Below are 16278 nucleotides of genomic sequence, written 5' to 3'. Positions count from 1 at the left end.
CTCACTCAGCATCCGCCATCCTCGCTCAGGCATAGGTTGTGTCCTAAACTCAGGCGGGACTTCGCCTGGTTCCTACCAATCACTACTCCAGAACCTAACAGACCTGCATGTCCCTGTGGACTCAGTTGAGACCTACAGCGAGGGAGACTGCAGGAAAGGAGCCTGAATTCTGCAGGCCAAGTTGTAAGTCCTATGTCACTGACACAGGGACAGGACATTAAACAAACAAACAAACAAACAAACAAAACTTCCGCCATTCTTACCCAGCAAGGGCACAGGGTCAATGCAGTAACCCCCCAGTGACCTGACACAAGAAGGCCATAGAAACGTCTTTATTGAAGAGGACAGGAGTCATGCTGATTTTAGGGACATGCAGTGAAGGGGCAGTCGTGAGCTGTCCTTGGTGGTCAGGGCCCCAGGTCTGCTCTGGACCTATGGGGCCCTCAGGTTCTCCCGCAGGCTGTTGGTCTGGCCCAGGAGCTGTGAAGTCCTTTGGGGCCAATGACTTAGATTTAGTGTCTTGGACCTGTGACCGGAAGGTACATTGAAGTAGGGACTCCATGACTTGGAGTCCTGTTAGAGCCCTGGGGCCCTGCACATATTAGTAATCAGAGATTTGGGACTTGGGGGTTCCCTTGAAGCTGGGGCCCATGGAATTTGGAGGTTGAGAGATTAGATGATCCATGGACTAAGAGTATTCGAGTCCTCTATCCTTGTTCCAAAGATGGGACTTCCTGTTTGGGGTCTCCTAGTGCCTGGGAGTCAGGTTTGAGATGCCCTGAGAGCCTGGCAACAGGTTCCTTCCTCCCAGTCCTAAGGACCTTGTAGTTGGGAGTTTCCTGAGGGCTTGGGATTGGGGTCTTAAGTTTGGGATTCCCTGGGGATTTGAAGATTCTGTTACTTGGGTAGGGAAGTCCTGGGAATTAGAAATTTGGGGTCTTCTAGAGATCGTGGGGCTTGGAAGGATGGGGAATTTGGGGGATATATATAATATATATTCTCTCTGGAATTTGAACTCCCCAGAGTTCTAGAATGGGGCCTCCAAATTTGGGGATTCCCCCCAAAGGGGGGAAGTTATCACTTTAAAAAATAGAGAATTTTCTGGGAGCCTTGGCCAGCACAGGGACTGTGGGCCATGTGGGGTGGGCTTCATACAAGGCACTGGGGGTTTCTCAGGGTACAGAGGGCAGGAAGACTTGCTGTCCTGTAATTCATGCTTCCAGGACGGTTTTGGTGTTTGAAAATTGGGGTGAGTGGGCCGACTAAGTGGGTGTCTTGTTCAGGGGTGAGAACAGGGACTTAAGTGAGTGGAGGGCATCTCTGATAAGGAGAGTAGAAGATAAGGGCTTTCTGGTGACCTTGGGGTCACAACATTTTGAGGAGACTGATGTTAAATGGGGACAGTGATGTGGCTGGCTATTCTGGAAGTATGGCCTATGCTTAAGGAGAACCAGGGGGGGGGGGTCTTCATTCATGGAACTCTAATTCACTGGTAACTCAAGAACGTCCTGTTGTGGAGAGGGTCAGCATCCCTTGGGTGAAGTGGAAAATGTTTATTGGGGGGAATCTGCTCTGAGGAGTAGGGGACAGGGACTAGCCTGAAGGTGCTACTCAGGGAATCTCTTTTGGGTAACATGAGGTCTGTATTTAGGGAGTCGTCGTGGTGGGAGATCTGTTAATAATGGGGCCTCAGTAATCGAGGGCTGGCTAACGGGGTTTCTATTCTGAAGTCACTGGGAATCTCTATCTTGGGATGGCTGGGGGGGGGGCTCCTTGTGTTAGGAGATGCTAGAGGGGACTCTGTCTCTGTGTTAGGTATCCAGGGCCTCTAAGACTGCATCTCTGCCCTCAGCATCCAAGGAAACCAGCAGCAGAAGAGTAACCTAGAAGAGGAAGAACAGTCAGGTGGGACGTAGGTGTGGGCATCTGGCTCCCTCACTTCACCTCTGTGCCTGGCGTTCTTCCTCTGGCTGTGCCTGTGTACACTTGTACGGTGTGTGTGTGTGTGTGTGTGTGTGTGTGTGCGTGTGCACAGGTTGGGGGAGGGAGGTTTCTGCTTCCTCAGCTGAAGTCTCCAGAAGTCAGGCAAGCCTTGCTTTCTAAAGATGCTCCCCTCCTTTCCTCCTTCCCTCCCTCCTCCTTCGCTGTTTTTGCAGGGCAGGGTCTCGCTACATACCCCAAGCTGTTCTCAGGCTGAGGGCAATCCGCCTGCCTCAGCCTCCCTGTGCTGTATGAGCCACTGTACAAGACAAGAATGGCATACTCTGTCTGTCTGGTCTTTGGTTTGTTTTGGCTTGTTTTTTCCAGACAAGTTTTCTTTGTGTAGCTTGGGCTGTCTTAGAACTTGCTCTGTAGACTAGGCTGGCTCTGCCCCCTAGTGCTGGAACTAAAGTGTGCACCATCACTGCCTGGCTTTTTGGGTTTGGGTTTGGTTTTTTGTTCATTTTTGTTTTCTTTGACAAGCTTCTCTCTGTGTCTCTCTGTGTCTCCCTGTGTCCTGGAACTCATTCTGTAGACCAAGTTGTAAGATGTCCTTGAACCCAGAGAGAGCCACCTGCCTCTTTCCCCTTTCCTTCTTTCTCGTTTTTAAAGTGGGTTTCATGAACGAGACAGTCTCCCACCATGTAGCTCAGGAAGGCATGGAATCCTTGACCCTCCTGTCTGCGGGGCGCTGGGATTACAGACATAACCACCACATCCACTGTACTTACAACTGAACCTCCATTTCCAACCCAAGGAGGGCCTTGCACACCACAGCCAGTGGCCTTGCAGGCATCTCTAACCCTCCGCTAGAAGGCTAGCCACACACCTGGAGATAGAGTTCTCTGACGCAATGTCCTTTGGGGTCCGGACTGTCGTAAAGGTGCGTTTGGGCTGTGTCACTGGAGAAGAAGGCAAAGTCTCAAGGGAGGTGGCAGTTAAGTCACCTGTGTTATTGACAACCCCCTCACACACACACACACACACACACACACACACATACACAGTCATATCTCTCCATGTCTCCAGATCCTGACTAGACCCCTTCATCATCCTCTTATTAGTACCTGGTGACCCCACCATTAGTTATCCACACCTCTAATACTCCTCTGATGAAGCCCTCTTCCCCAGTGCCTGCTTACACCCTTGTTTTTGTTTAGTTAGGTTGGGTTTCATTTGTTTTAAATAGTCTCACTGTGTACTTGAGACGGGTCTAAAATTCGCAGTCCTTCCACTTCAACTCCAGGAATGTTGGTATTACAGATTTTTAATATTTCTTTATGTGCATTGGTGTTCTGCCTGCATGGATGTCTGTGTGAGGGTATCAGATCCCCTAAACTGGAATTACAGACAATTATGAATTGGCATGGGGGTGTTGGGAATTGAACTCTGGTCTTTTGGGAAAACAGCAGTGCCCTTAACCACTGAGCCATTTCTCCAGCCCCACGGGTGTTTTTTTTTTCCCCTCTCTTTTTTTTTTTTTCTCAGTGCTTAGGATTGAACCCAGGGCCTTAAGCTTGTTGAGTTATGTTCCACACCTAATCCCTCACTGGGGGGATTCTAGGCAGGAGCTCTACCACAGAGCCAGGACCCCAACCCCTCACTGGGGGATTCTAGGTAGGGGCTCTACAACTAAACTGTATTCTAAACCCTCATACCCTTGTTAACTTCCCCATATCTACAGGACCTATCTTTCTTGGGGGCCTGTCTCATGTTTTTCTGGCCACATGTATCAGGGTAAATGGCAGAGGTTGTCACTAATATAGAGCTGAGACCCCACAGCCCTTCTCCCATCCTGATACCCATACTCCTTCCTGCATCCCGGCCTCCAACTCACTTGTCACTTGATGCACTTTTTTGGCTCCAACACTGTCTCCAGGGGGATCAGTGGATCCACCAATCCTGGGGAGACACGCAGAAAATTCAGAACCATGAAGGGCTAGGAGCTGAATGAACCCCCAGGGGCCCAAAGGAAATAGGTACAGTACAACAACCAACTATGTCTCGCCAGTCCAAAAGGACCATCTAAGGGGAGACATGGACTCTAGGTGGCTTCCTGAGCAGAGGGGCACAGCGAGGCTCACCTCTGGATACGAGATGCTGGTGCAAAGACCCCATGCCTCGGGGCACAGGTAAAGTACCGGACGCCGAACACAGAGCCGTCATGTTTGCCTGTGGGCTGGTCCAGCTCGATGCCATACCAGTAACCTGTAATAAGGGTGTTGCCAGGAGGCCTCAACCTCAGTGCCAACCCAGGGCCTTGTGCATCTGAGTCACATCCCACCCCAGAGCCCACCCTCACCTGGAGCAAAGTCAGTCTTCCCATAGAAGCGCACAATCCCCTGCTTCTGGCCTGCCACAAGGACTTGGTCTCCAACCTCAGCTTTGGCCCCTTCACGCTGCTGCAGACTGCCCAGAGATGGGGAAGATGGGGACTTCTTCTTCCCTGGGAATGAAAGGTAAAGATATGGAACCCAAAGGAAAAATGGAGGTGGAAATCAGGAGCCCCCAAATTTCCCTTCAATAATGCAGGAAAGAAAGTTGGAGCCATGGCTCAGGAATACAGCACTTGCTTAGCATATATTTGAGTCCTGAATACAATCCCTAGTGTGACCAGACAGCAAAAGAAAAGGAACTGGAGGTAGTGAGTGATAAGGGACTATAGTCCCAGGGCTCAGGAGATATGAACTAAGGTGGGGTTTTCGCTTTTGTTTTCTGAGACAGGGTTTATGTGGCCCTACAACTCATTCGTAGACCAGGCCGTCCTTGAACCCACAGAGTTCCACCTGCCTCTGCTTCTCTAGTGCTGGGATCAAAGGAATACGCCACCATCACTCAGTAAGCCAAGGTGTTCAAGATCAGCCTATGCAACCCCGTGGGACCTCACCTAGAAAATAAATAGGGTTGAGCTCAGCTCAGCGTTGAGAACCTGAGTTTAATTCCCGGCAGTCGTGTGAAGAGGAAGGGGCAGTCTTGGGCACCAAGACACTGGACACAGGCTGGAGCCTGTGTGCTGGCCAGTCTAGCCAAATATATGATCTTATGTTCAGGGAAAGATTCTGTCTCACAAAACTTAAGCAGAAGCTGGGCAGTGGTGGCAAACTCTTCTAACCCCAGCTCTCAGGAGGCAGAGGCAGGCGGATCTCCACGTGAGCAGGCATGTATTTATGAGAGCGCCCACCAACACTTGTCCACACATGGTCACATACATCAGAGAGAGGGGGGACAGTGGTAAGATAAGGCTGAGTTTTGGTCTGAGAGTACCTCTGTTCATAAAAGGCAGAAACTTCGGGAAGAGTGAAACCCCTATAGACAGATTCTTCCCTAAAGCTGGGAGAGGTCTTGGGGCCTGAGAGTAAACTAAGTCTCAGGAGGCTGGGAACCCCAGACTAAAAGCTGGTTTGGGCCAGTGGTGGGTGAGAGGAGAAACCAAGTCACTGAAGGAGGGAGTCAGCTTATTCTCTACAGTTGGTGTTGAGGAAAGACAGAATCCTGAGCTACCCAACAGCGTTCCCAAGGCTGCCTCTTCCCACGCCTTTGACTCCACACTCCTCACCTTTGTGTTCTCTTCGGCCCTTGCCAGTTACGCGGGAGAAGTCCATGCGGGGAGTCCGGGGTGTGGAGGTAACAGATGACGGGGGTGCATCCACTGCCTTGGAGACTTTGGACACAGATGCAAAGAGACCTGAAGAGGAAGCAGACACTGGGATTAGCATTGCCCGAGCCAAGAGACCCTTAGGCTTTGCTGTGTCTCTTCCCATCCCCTTTCCCCAGACAGCAGCATCAGAATTGAGCATACCCCCATCCCACCGACCTGGGCTCCAGTCAGAGACTGACCTTGCTTGGGAGGGCAGATGAAGTACCGGACACCCCCAACGCTGCCATCGTTCTTGCCTTCTGGTTCATCTAGCTCCACGCCCACCCACTGGCCGCTGGCAAACTCAGTGGTCCCACAGAACCTCAGCGTGCCTGTCTGGCGGGGGGAACAAGGATGACATGGCTTGGGCAGGGGCCGTGGATACCATGGTGGACCACTGACAGACAGGCAGCATAGCAGAGTGGATGCAGGAACCAGGTTCAAATCTCAGCTCTGGCTCTTGTTGGCTAGGTGACTACATAGGTCTCTTTATCCCTCAGCTTCCTCATCCACCAAATGGGAACAAAGACTGCATCCTCTTAATAAAGATGTTGAGGGGATTGGGATATAGAACTCGATGGCAGAGTGCCACTATGCATAAGGCCCTGGGTTCCAGCCCCATAAGCGAAAAAGATTGTCTCAGATCAATCTTACCTACTTCAGTAATAGCCACAAGTGACATACAGCTCAAAGTTTGACACTAGCTCTGGTGACTCATGTCTACAACCCCAGCACTTCAGATGCTGAGGCAGAGAACTGCCGGAAGATCAAGGCCAACCTTGATCACACAGGTTCCAGTCTGGCCTAAGCTACAGAGTGAGCCCTGTCTCAGTTCATTTGTGCCCCCACCTCCACCTGCCTTGAGCTAGGCTTCCCCAGTGCTGGGATTTCAGGCACGTGGCTTTATGCCTGCCTTAAGAGTAGGGGAGATGACATTTTTTAAGACACATACAAATGCCAGAGACGTGGCTCAGTAGTTAAGAGCACTTGATGTTAAGATGGCAGAAGGTTGTTTCCCAGCACCCATGCCAGGAGGCTCACAACCACCTGTGACTGTAACTCCGGGAATCCAGTGCCCTCTTCTGGACTCCTGGGGTACTGCACTGCTGTGCACACATTTAAAAACACATCTATACAAAACAAAAAACAAAAACTTAGCTGCAGAGAGTTCTCAGTGACTGTGGTCACTATAATCCTGAGAGGTCTCCTGATTTTAACATACCTTGGATTCATCTTTTTTTTTCTTTTTTGGTTTTTTTTGGTTTGCTTTTGTTTTTGTTTTTTTTTTTCCCCAAGACAGCGTTTCTCTGTATAGCCCTGGCTGTCCTGGAACTCACTTGGTAGACCAGTCTGGCCTCGAACTCAGAAATCCACCTGCCTCTGCCTCCTGAGTGCTGGGATTAAAGGTGTGTGTCACCACGCCCGGCTTTTTTTCTTTTTTGAATCAGGGTTTCAAGTAGCCCAGGCTGGGCTTGGACGTCTGACTTCCCTGTTTCTGCCTCCTGAGAGCTAGGAATGTGCCACCACACACAGCCATTCTTTTTTTTTTTTTTTTCTCTCTCTGCAGTGCTCATGCATGCTGGGCAAGCATTCTACCACTGAGCTAATAGCTCTCACTCCCAGCCATGAGTCCCTTGTCTAAAGAACAGGCTAACTAAAGCTGGAGATGCAGCTCAGCGACAGAGCACTTGCCTAGTATCTAGGAAGCACTAGCGCTCTCTCTCTGGAACAACAGACAGACGGATTGACAGGGCTAGCCTGCTAACTGTTCTCTATGGGGATGGGGACGGTGCCCAGCAAACAAAGCACAGTTAGCATATACCGGGCTCTCTTCTAAAGGCCTCAGACTCCTGACACACACCTCCAACCTGCCCGTGGTGGGCACTGTCATCTCACTTTCAGGGGCAGAAGCTGACAGAGGGGCACCACTATCCCAGGACCTACTCCTGGTGTGTGACAAAGCTGAACGGAACCCGGGCAAGCTACTAAGCCTAAGCTGGTTGTTGCTTTAGCAGTGCTGGGTATCCCATGGCTAAGGACAGAAGGCGAGCCTCTTCTGGGATATCAAATGGGGAGGGTAAGCCTCAGACCCTCAAACTGTCCAGTGAGTTACAGGAGCTTTTCTGGATGTGCCACAGTGAGCTCTTTAAAAATGGTGTTTGAACTCAGGTTGCCGAACCTGTATGGCAAGCACCTTTTCCTCTGGGCCGTCTCATGGCCCTAGGAGCTTTTGGTTAGGAAACAAAACACTTGCCAAACAAACAAACAAAAATCCAAATCCCACTTCCTACAAGAGGTCTGCGGGTCTGGTGCGATCCAGCCCCTTCCGAACTCTCTAGCTCCACTCCTGTCCCAGGATCCCTCTGCTTGCGCACTGTTCCTTCCTATCGGCCGTCACTTTAGGAGCTCCTTCCTCAGCTTGAACATCACGTCCTCAGGGAAGCCTTCTCGGAACACTCCAGCTAAAACCTCTCCTGCCTCCAGCCAGGGTCTGTTTCCTAAACCCAGGCACTGAGTGTCTGTCACCGTCCCTGCTGCCACTGGGACTGAACAGAGCCACCGCAGCACTTTACTGTCTACTCCATTACCAGCAGAACTCCACGGAGCAGAGCTGGGGTTGCCATGACCCCCTGTCCTAAAGCACAAATGCGCTGGCACGAGGGGCACCAGGCAAGGGAAAGAAAGCTGAGGTGGGCAGAGGAAACACACTTTCTCTGCCTCTTCCCAGCCGCCCCCTGTTGGCTTTAACTCAAGACACTTCCTGCTTCTCTTCTCCTGGGTCACTTAGCTTCTATCCTGAGGCCCCTAACATCCCAGTGAAAGCCCTGACTTTGCACCCGAGGGTGAAGTGGGTCACAGGCCTTCCAGGAGAACCCCGGTTATGCAGAGAGCTATGCTAATCACTGTTTCAGCTGTGACTGTAACTGCAGTCAGGGGCAGGTCTGTCAGAGCTCAGCACAGGGTGTACATCGTACAAATGTAGTGTGCTGATAACTTCTAGGAGAAATGAAGTACGGTGTGACTGCCAGGGAGTCTGTCTGAAGCCCATGCACCCAGCTCTAGGGGCTGGGGGGTGGGGAATGATGTGAGACTGAGTCCTCCCCACCCCTCATCCCAGCCCTGACCTTCTGCCCATCAAGGAGCACTCTGTCTCCTAGGCGCAGGCCCAGCGCGCTGAGCATGAGATTGCCTGGGACGTTGTCATAGTTGGGTAGTGTAACTTTGGGCAGGGTGCAGGACAGTGGCACAGCCTCTTCTAGGAGTGTCCGCAGTTCCTTGGCCACCAGGGCCGCCTCTGCCTTGTCAAGGGACATGTCCATGGGGTCTGGGACCACTTCCGCTGGTACCTGTCCCTTTCGGTTCTGTGGATAAAAGAGAACACAAGAAACAAGGACTGAGTGGGACAAGCCATACCCCTTTAGAGACCACACCTCAGACCCCCAGATTGGGTAAAGCAAGAGTTATGCTAAGTTACACCCTAGGTCAATTTGGGAATAGGAGGAAATGGAGGGTAAAGATGCGGATGTGACCTGGGTGCAGCGGTGCATGTCTGCCAAGTATGGGGGGGGGGAGTTCCAGGCCCTCCAGGGCTACATAGTGGAACCTTGGGGGGAAAAAAAGTGGTGGTACACACTTTTAGTTCCTGCACTAGGGAGGCAAAAGCAGAAGTAGGCATACCTCTGAGGGGTTGAGGCCAGCCTGGTCAACACAGAGAGTTTCAGGCCAGCCAGGGCTATAGTAAAACCCCATCTCAAAACCAAACAAAATCAGACAATAAAAAAATAGACAGAGACTCAAAGTCAACCTCCAAGACTCTAGGCCTGTTACATCACTGACCCTGGTCACCCAGGACTGAAAGAACACACTCCTCACAGCACATCCTGGGCAATTCTTTTGATCTCTTCACCTCAGACTCCCCATTGTAAAACGGGGCGTATAGTAATTAGAAGTGACCTGCTGCATAACGAACAGTATGTGAATCTCAGGTGTGGTTTCACTTGTTTGTTAAATGTGCAGAGGTGTCCTGATGTATTAGGAGAGGGCTTGATCCTCTCTTTGGAGACCTGCTGAAGGGAAGGGGAGAAGGCAGGAGGGAGGGGATAAAGGGGTGAGTGGCAGTACCCTCAGTGCTGGGTTGGCACCATGCTCCAGTAAACATTTGGCAGCGCCCAGGCACAGATTCGAGGCAGCGATGTGAAGAGCCGAGCCATGGTTGAAGTCACTGCAGGTGGAGTTCACCACTGGGAAGTGGGCAGGTGAGGGAAGGGTAAGAGTGAGTGACTGTCTGCCACATCTGCATGGAGTCTCACCCCTGCCTGCTCAGGGCTCCCAGTCTCTAAACATCTTGCCCAACCTGCCCTTCTGTCACATATATGACCCCATCACCACTTACCCCCCCACCAACACACTAGACTCCTGCCATCCCGCGTCCGTGCATGTCTATCTATCCCTTGTTTCCTGTTTGAATCCCAGCACCCTTCAACCTTAGGCCTCAGTCTTTTATCCTTTCATCTTGAGTTTTTCCCCCCTTAACCAGATGGATGGTGGCCCCCACGCTCTCAAAACCCTGGGCACCCTTCTCCCTCTAAGAAACTCCACCCCTCATCCAAGCCACACCCCGTTCCAGAGAGACTCCGCCTCCTCACCCCTGGGCCTCGCCCCCTTCAGCAGCACACGCACAAGGTCTGGCACATCAAAATAGGCGGCATAGTGAAGGGCGTTCATGTTGGTCCAGCGGCTGCGCAGGGTCACATCTGCGCCTAGCGCCAGCAGCTGCTGTGAGAGACGCACAGCGGCCGCAGGGTCTCCTGCAAAGAGCGGGTGTCAGCTGGGAAGCCATTTTCCAATACAAGTGCCCAACACGTTGGGTGGGACCCTTGTGTCTCAGTTATGCATTTTGGGGTCTTGGATAACAATCACCAGATGTGCTATTAGGGCCTGAGTCCTCAGTGGTCTTGAGGGCTGGGAGCCTAGGTTGTGGGGTCTGGGCTCTTACCGACTCCATGGGCCCCAGCTTTGCACGCATAATGGAGCAGTGTCATATCTGTGAGTCCATCACGATCATTCACGTGGCAGCCACGACGAAGAATCTGTGAGCACCAGATAACAACATGGGATTACCCAAACACGGGCAACCGGGTCTCCTCCCTCCCCAACCTCCCGAAGTGCTCCTACCTCATTGCCAATGACATCAATCTTGTGCTGGACTTGGGGGACCCACTGGCGTACAATGGCGAACAGCTCTGGGATGGTGGTCTTCGGGTCAAACAGAATTTCCTGGCACGCAGGGTCATTGGGATCGAAGAAGGTAAAAGCTGAAGAAAGAAGTACAGACTCAAGCCATCTCCCCTTTGCATCACGAGGGAAGGAGACTCTACCATGTTGCCTTTAAAGAGTCTTGAATACATGGTTTGAAACGGTGGCACACAGGCCACAGTCAACCCACAGGTGTTGTCTGGAAAACCAGCAGGTTTCAGCACAAGGAGGGCACTAAATGAAAAGCATACAGATCCCCCCAGTGTCTTAAGAAATTGGTAATTCCACCCTTTGAAAGAGAGTGGTTGCATGTTCAGCATCTTTACAGCTGCATGTTCAAGGGTCCTGCTAAGCCTCTGGGCCCCAGTTACCAGGTCAAACTCTGGGCACAGTGAGCTGGGTGTGGTAGCACACGCCTGTCATCTCAGCACGTGGAATCTGAGGCTAATATGGACTGCCTGACTACACGGAGACATCCACATCAGCTTGATCTACACAGCAAGACCCTGCCTCCACAATGTAGCTGCTGGAGACGGAGCTCGGTGGTAGAGGCTGGCTTAGCATGCATGAGGCCCTGAATTCAGTCATCAGCACCGTGTGTGTGAGTGTGTGTGTGTGTGTGTTGTGTTGTGTGTAGAACAGACACGGTCTAGTCAAATCCCAAGAGGAGGTAAGTTTTTCTTTTTAATTTTTATCCGAAAAGCCCGGTCAGACACAAAGCACATGAGAGACAGAAACAGATGGAGCTCGGTGACTTCTAAGACAGCCTGGTCTAAACAGGGAGTTCTAGGCCACCAGAGGCTATACAATGAGACCTTGTCTCAGATATGCCAGAAATCTTTTGTGTTTTTGTTATTATTGTTGTTTGTTTGCTTTTTGGTTTTTCGAGACGGTTTCTCTGTATAGTCCTAGCTGTCCTGGAACTCACTCTATAAACCAGACTGGCCTCGGACTCAGAAATCTGCCTGCCTCTGCCTCCCAAGTGCTGGGATTAAAGGCATGCGCCACCACTGCCCAGCCTTGTTTGTTTGTTTTAAAAAAAAAAAAACTCAAAGGTATCTTTACAGATTTCTGGAGACTGGGGAAATGACTTAGCGGTTCAGGTCCCATTCTGTGCTTGCTGAGGACTTAAGCTCCGCCCCCAGCACTTTGCTCACATAGCTCACACCTGGCTGTTAGTCTTGTTCTAGGGTGACACCTGACCTGATACCTCCGGACTTCTCAAGCACCTGCACTCACGTGTATGTACCCACACACAGATGCACATGAATACACATAATTAAGAACAATAACAAAATAATAAATCTTTAAAAGTTTAAGCTCTGTGTAGCATCTCTAAAACAGAGCCATGAATGGGCTCGGTCCGATTCATGGACCAGCCAGCCAGGGCAGTGCTGGAAGGCATGTCTGTTTCTTGAATGGGATGCTGGTGAGCTGGTCTGGGTGACACTCCACGGAGGCCTCAGCATGTGCTCAGTGGACGAATAAGTGAAGACTGGATCCCACACATCCAGAGGCGTGACCATGGACAGCGACCATGAACAGAGAATCAGGAGTCTGTCCCCATCCACTAACGTCACAGCCTGTCCTGGCTCAGAACATTCCTCTGGCTCCCAGCTGCCCACAGGCCTCCCCGTGGTGCACAAGGCTCTGCACAATCTGCTCCCTTTATCTTCTGCACCCTCCCTCTCCCTTAGCCCTTCAGCCAACTGACCTTCTGTCCCTCCAATGTGCCAAGCAAATCCTGGCCTCTCTGCACTGCTGTTGTTCAGTGTCCTCCTTCAGGCCTTCATAATGCTTTGCAAGCCCAAATCCACAGAGAGGCCTCCTCACACCACCCAGCCTCAACCGCTAGCCCTGGCCTCCTGTCCAAGCTGCCTGTTAACGTCTTGGCGTAGCGCAAAGCCCCCAAAAATAGTACGTATGGTCCTTCCTCTTCCCTCTTCTCTCCCTTGCCCTCTCTCTCCTTCCCTTTCTCCTCCTAGTCCTCTCCCTGCTGAGGATAGAATCCAAGGCTTTGAGCTAAGCAAGCTGAACAACACCCCAAGTTTCTCTCCTCTCTTTTCTCGCTCCCATTCTCGATTGTCACCTTCACCATAAAGACTTCATGCACACACTGTGTTTCTGTCCCGCCTTCCTTATGCCTCTATCCTCATTGGGAGGTGTGTCTACATTATGCCTACTTCACACAGCACCACCATGCAGGAGAGGTCTAGTGGATCTCTTCAGAAATAAAACATGAACGGAGCAAACAAACACCACCGGCAGCTTTCTCCCTGAATAAGCAACACTTCCAAGACCTTTGTCCTACAAGCAGGACCATTCCCGGGGCCCGGCCTAGGTTCTGTGACTTCCAGCCAGATCCTGTTCAATTTCTAAAGGTTTTCCACTTTGCTGGGGTGGATCCCAAACTCCCACATGATACTGTTGTATGTGGCTCTGTGTATACACATATGGACAGTGTGCACCATGGGAACAGAGGTTAATGTCATCGGGTGTCTCCCTCTGTTGGCCACATTAGTTTTGAGATAGGGTCAGCTCCAGGCATCCCCCGTCTCTGACTCCCCGGCACTACATTACAGATGCCAGCGGCCAGTGCCCAGTGCCTAGCCTTGTACGTGTGTACTGGGGATCTAAATATGTCTAAATGGCAAGGACTCTCTCAAATGAGCCATCTCTCCAGATAATATTCTTTTTATTTTTCTAGCTAGACTAAAATTTGTCCCTCTGATCGATCCCTTGTAGGTGACATGTCCACAGGCGATCCCTCCCGCCCCATCCCCCAACTCTCTGAACCTAGCACTAGTTTCTGAATCTCACAGCCCCTGGGCGCTGCCAGCCAACACCTTCGCTGGAGAGGTCCTCACACCTCTCCCCCACATCCAGCCAGGGCTGAGTTCCATCTCTCTCTCTAATCAGAAGCCAGAAGGAGCTTTCAAGGTTGTCAATCAAGAGCCAGTGGGATGGCTCTGCTGGTAAAGGCTTGTCACCAAGCCAGATGACCCAACTTCGATCCCGAGGACTCACGGGGTAAAAGGAGAGAAAGATCTAGAGAAATGTGTCATTTGACTGGCACACAGATGCCGTGGCATGCACGTGCAAGCACACACAAAATCAACTAAAATGTAATTAACAAGGCTGCCCTACTCTATTTTTAGATTGCACACATGCACACACTGTTCTCTCCTTTCCACGCTCAGAAAACAGGGAAAGCCCTTGGTGTGGCCTGGAAGTCCCTCCCAGACCTGTCCCCATTTCTGATTACTCCCTAAACGCAGCTTTGTGGTCTTGCAATTCCAAATGCATTTCTGCCCTCCAGGCCTCTGCACACACTCTTCTACATTTCTGCCCCCAGGCCTCTGCACACACTCTTCTTTTGCATTCCTGCCCCTGGGCCTTTGCACACACTCTTCTACATTTCTGCCCCCAGGCCTCTGCACACACTCTTCTTCTGCATTTCTGCCCCAGGCCTTTGCACACACTCTTCTACATTTCTGCCCCCGGGCCTCTGCACACACTCTTCTACATTTCTGCCCCCAGGCCTTTGCACACACTCTTCTGCATTTCTGCCCCAGGCCTTTGCACACACTCTTCTCCAACTGGAGCTATTGGTCCAAGCTGCTTACAGCTGCTTCCTCCTGGTGCTTCTGGCCTCAGTCTGCAATGCACCTAATCAGAAAGAGCCAGCAACTACCCATGTCTCCCGCTGGACGCCTCGCCTTTTGATACTTTGACAGCACACACTCCACTGTGCACAGTGAAGGTAGTGTGTCCCTTCACTTGTTGGATCTCTCTGAGAGCAAGGCTGATGCCTGAATTCTCCATCCTCCATGAATGAATAGACACTTCGTTTCCCCAGTTACTCTCAGCTCCTCCCTCACACCCTTCCACCCCAGACCCTTGACTCCTGTGTTTAATTCTCCTGCAGCCTCCTCCTCCCCCCTCATACCTGGGTTTTCCCCACATGCTACCTCTTAAGGGGAACCCTGTCTTTAAAAGCTCTTGCAGCATTCTGTGCTTGATAAAATCAATCTCATTGTCTCCTGTAATCTCATATTTAGCCTCATTTGTGGGACTGCGATTGGGGAGTTCTCTCGGCAAAGCCTTAGGAAAGTCTTGCTCTGTGCTGTAGCTCCAGTTCCTAGCATAAAGTTAGGCTCGCAGTAGCTTCCAGACAGTGTTTGTTGAACGACTAAACGACTGAATTGATATGTCATGAATGGAGAACTAGAATTTTTCCAACCCCCATTCTCTAACAGATGAGTGTAATTAACGAAGGAGAGCCGTCTAAAGGGCTCATCAACTAAGACTCCAGTGGACCACCTTCAGCATGCCCCCATCATCACCATCTATACAGCTCAGCCAAGCCACCCACCATCACCTAAAGCTCCAGACTAGATTCTAGGGTGGGGACAGTGGTTACCGTAGTCTTTGGGGAGCGGAGCAGGTGCTGAGGGGTGCACAACTGGCTTCTGCCGGCGCTCCTGGGTGGGGCTAGGGGCTTCTGGAACTGGTTCGTCTTCTTCTTCCTCCTCTTCCTCCTCCCCTCGGGGCGGAGGGGCCATTGGGGCAGGATCCGTCTTAGTCATGGTCCTCTGTAGCCCTTGGGGGCTGGTGCAAAGTTGGGGGGTGGCCTGGAGGCAAATCCTTAAGATAGAGGTCAGCTTGAGAGGACTCCCCACAGCGCGGGGGTCCAAGCCCCTTCAAGAGCCACGGGCGGCCCCCTAGTCCCCAGCTCTGGATTTGGGCAACCAAAGGGATCCCCGTTACTCGTTAGAAGGCCCAGGGATATGGGCCCCAATGCCTGCCACTTCTCTCAGGCCCAGCCTCCCATTCTTCTCTTCGGGTGCCAGGCCCCTGGGTCTCGGCCGCCCCCTCCCGGGGTTTGTTTATCTAGGGATGCAGGATGCTTCGCCCCTCCCCTTCTCCCCAGCCTCCCATCTTACCTCAGATGGCTCCGATTGGAGAGCAAGGCTGGGACTGAAGAGAGTTCAGGAGTATCAGGGTGTCAGTGTCGGGGGACGAGATGGGGGACGAGAGGGAGACAGAGAGAATGGGGACGAGACGAGGCCCAGACGCTGGCGGGGGATGGGGATGGAGAAGGAGGGGCGCTGGCGGAGCATGCGCAGTGACAAGACACGGGGGAGGAGAAGCTGGGAGACAGAGCGCTGAGGCAGACGCTGGAGGCCACGGGAAGGGGCTAGACACTCAGGATCTCCAGAGGAAGGGGAGATAGTCCCCTGGAAGGATGTGACAAGCATAGAATTGGAACAGGGTGAGGTAGACAGGAGGACTAAAAAGACATGGGTGGGAACGGGTGTTTTCCTCCACTTAGCAAACCAGGTCGTGTTTAGCAGTGGTGAGTCTGGTACAGTGTCAGCCCTTTGTAAAATCTCAGTCCTACT

The 16278-nt window shown here is 51.8% G+C and overlaps 1 protein-coding gene across 2 annotated transcripts; it reads right to left on the bottom strand.

Moving 5' to 3' along the window:
• Positions 1-317: 317 nt before the first annotated feature.
• Clip3 (CAP-Gly domain containing linker protein 3) lies at positions 318-15973 on the bottom strand. Of its 2 annotated transcripts, none has more exons than XM_021166606.2 (14): positions 15820-15973; positions 15297-15520; positions 10793-10932; positions 10614-10707; positions 10264-10425; positions 9740-9858; positions 8743-8979; positions 5818-5953; positions 5537-5665; positions 4283-4426; positions 4065-4188; positions 3818-3882; positions 2810-2882; positions 318-1883 (listed from the first exon to the last, which is right to left on the bottom strand). In XM_021166606.2, the coding sequence occupies exons 2-14, from the start codon at positions 15460-15462 to the stop codon at positions 1829-1831; spliced, it is 1644 nt and encodes a 547-aa protein (XP_021022265.1). In that variant the 5' UTR covers positions 15463-15520; positions 15820-15973; the 3' UTR covers positions 318-1828. The 2 variants fall into 2 exon arrangements, with proteins under 2 accessions (XP_021022265.1, XP_029335580.1); XM_029479720.1 differs by having other exon boundaries at positions 15297-15507.
• Between the last annotated feature and the right edge of the window lie 305 nt (positions 15974-16278).

This window comes from Mus caroli, chromosome 7 (assembly GCF_900094665.2).
Source record: "Mus caroli chromosome 7, CAROLI_EIJ_v1.1, whole genome shotgun sequence".
Taxonomy (NCBI): Eukaryota; Metazoa; Chordata; class Mammalia; order Rodentia; family Muridae; genus Mus; species Mus caroli.
The sequence above is the reverse complement of the archived record's forward strand: the minus strand, read 5'-3'. Positions and strand labels throughout refer to the sequence as shown.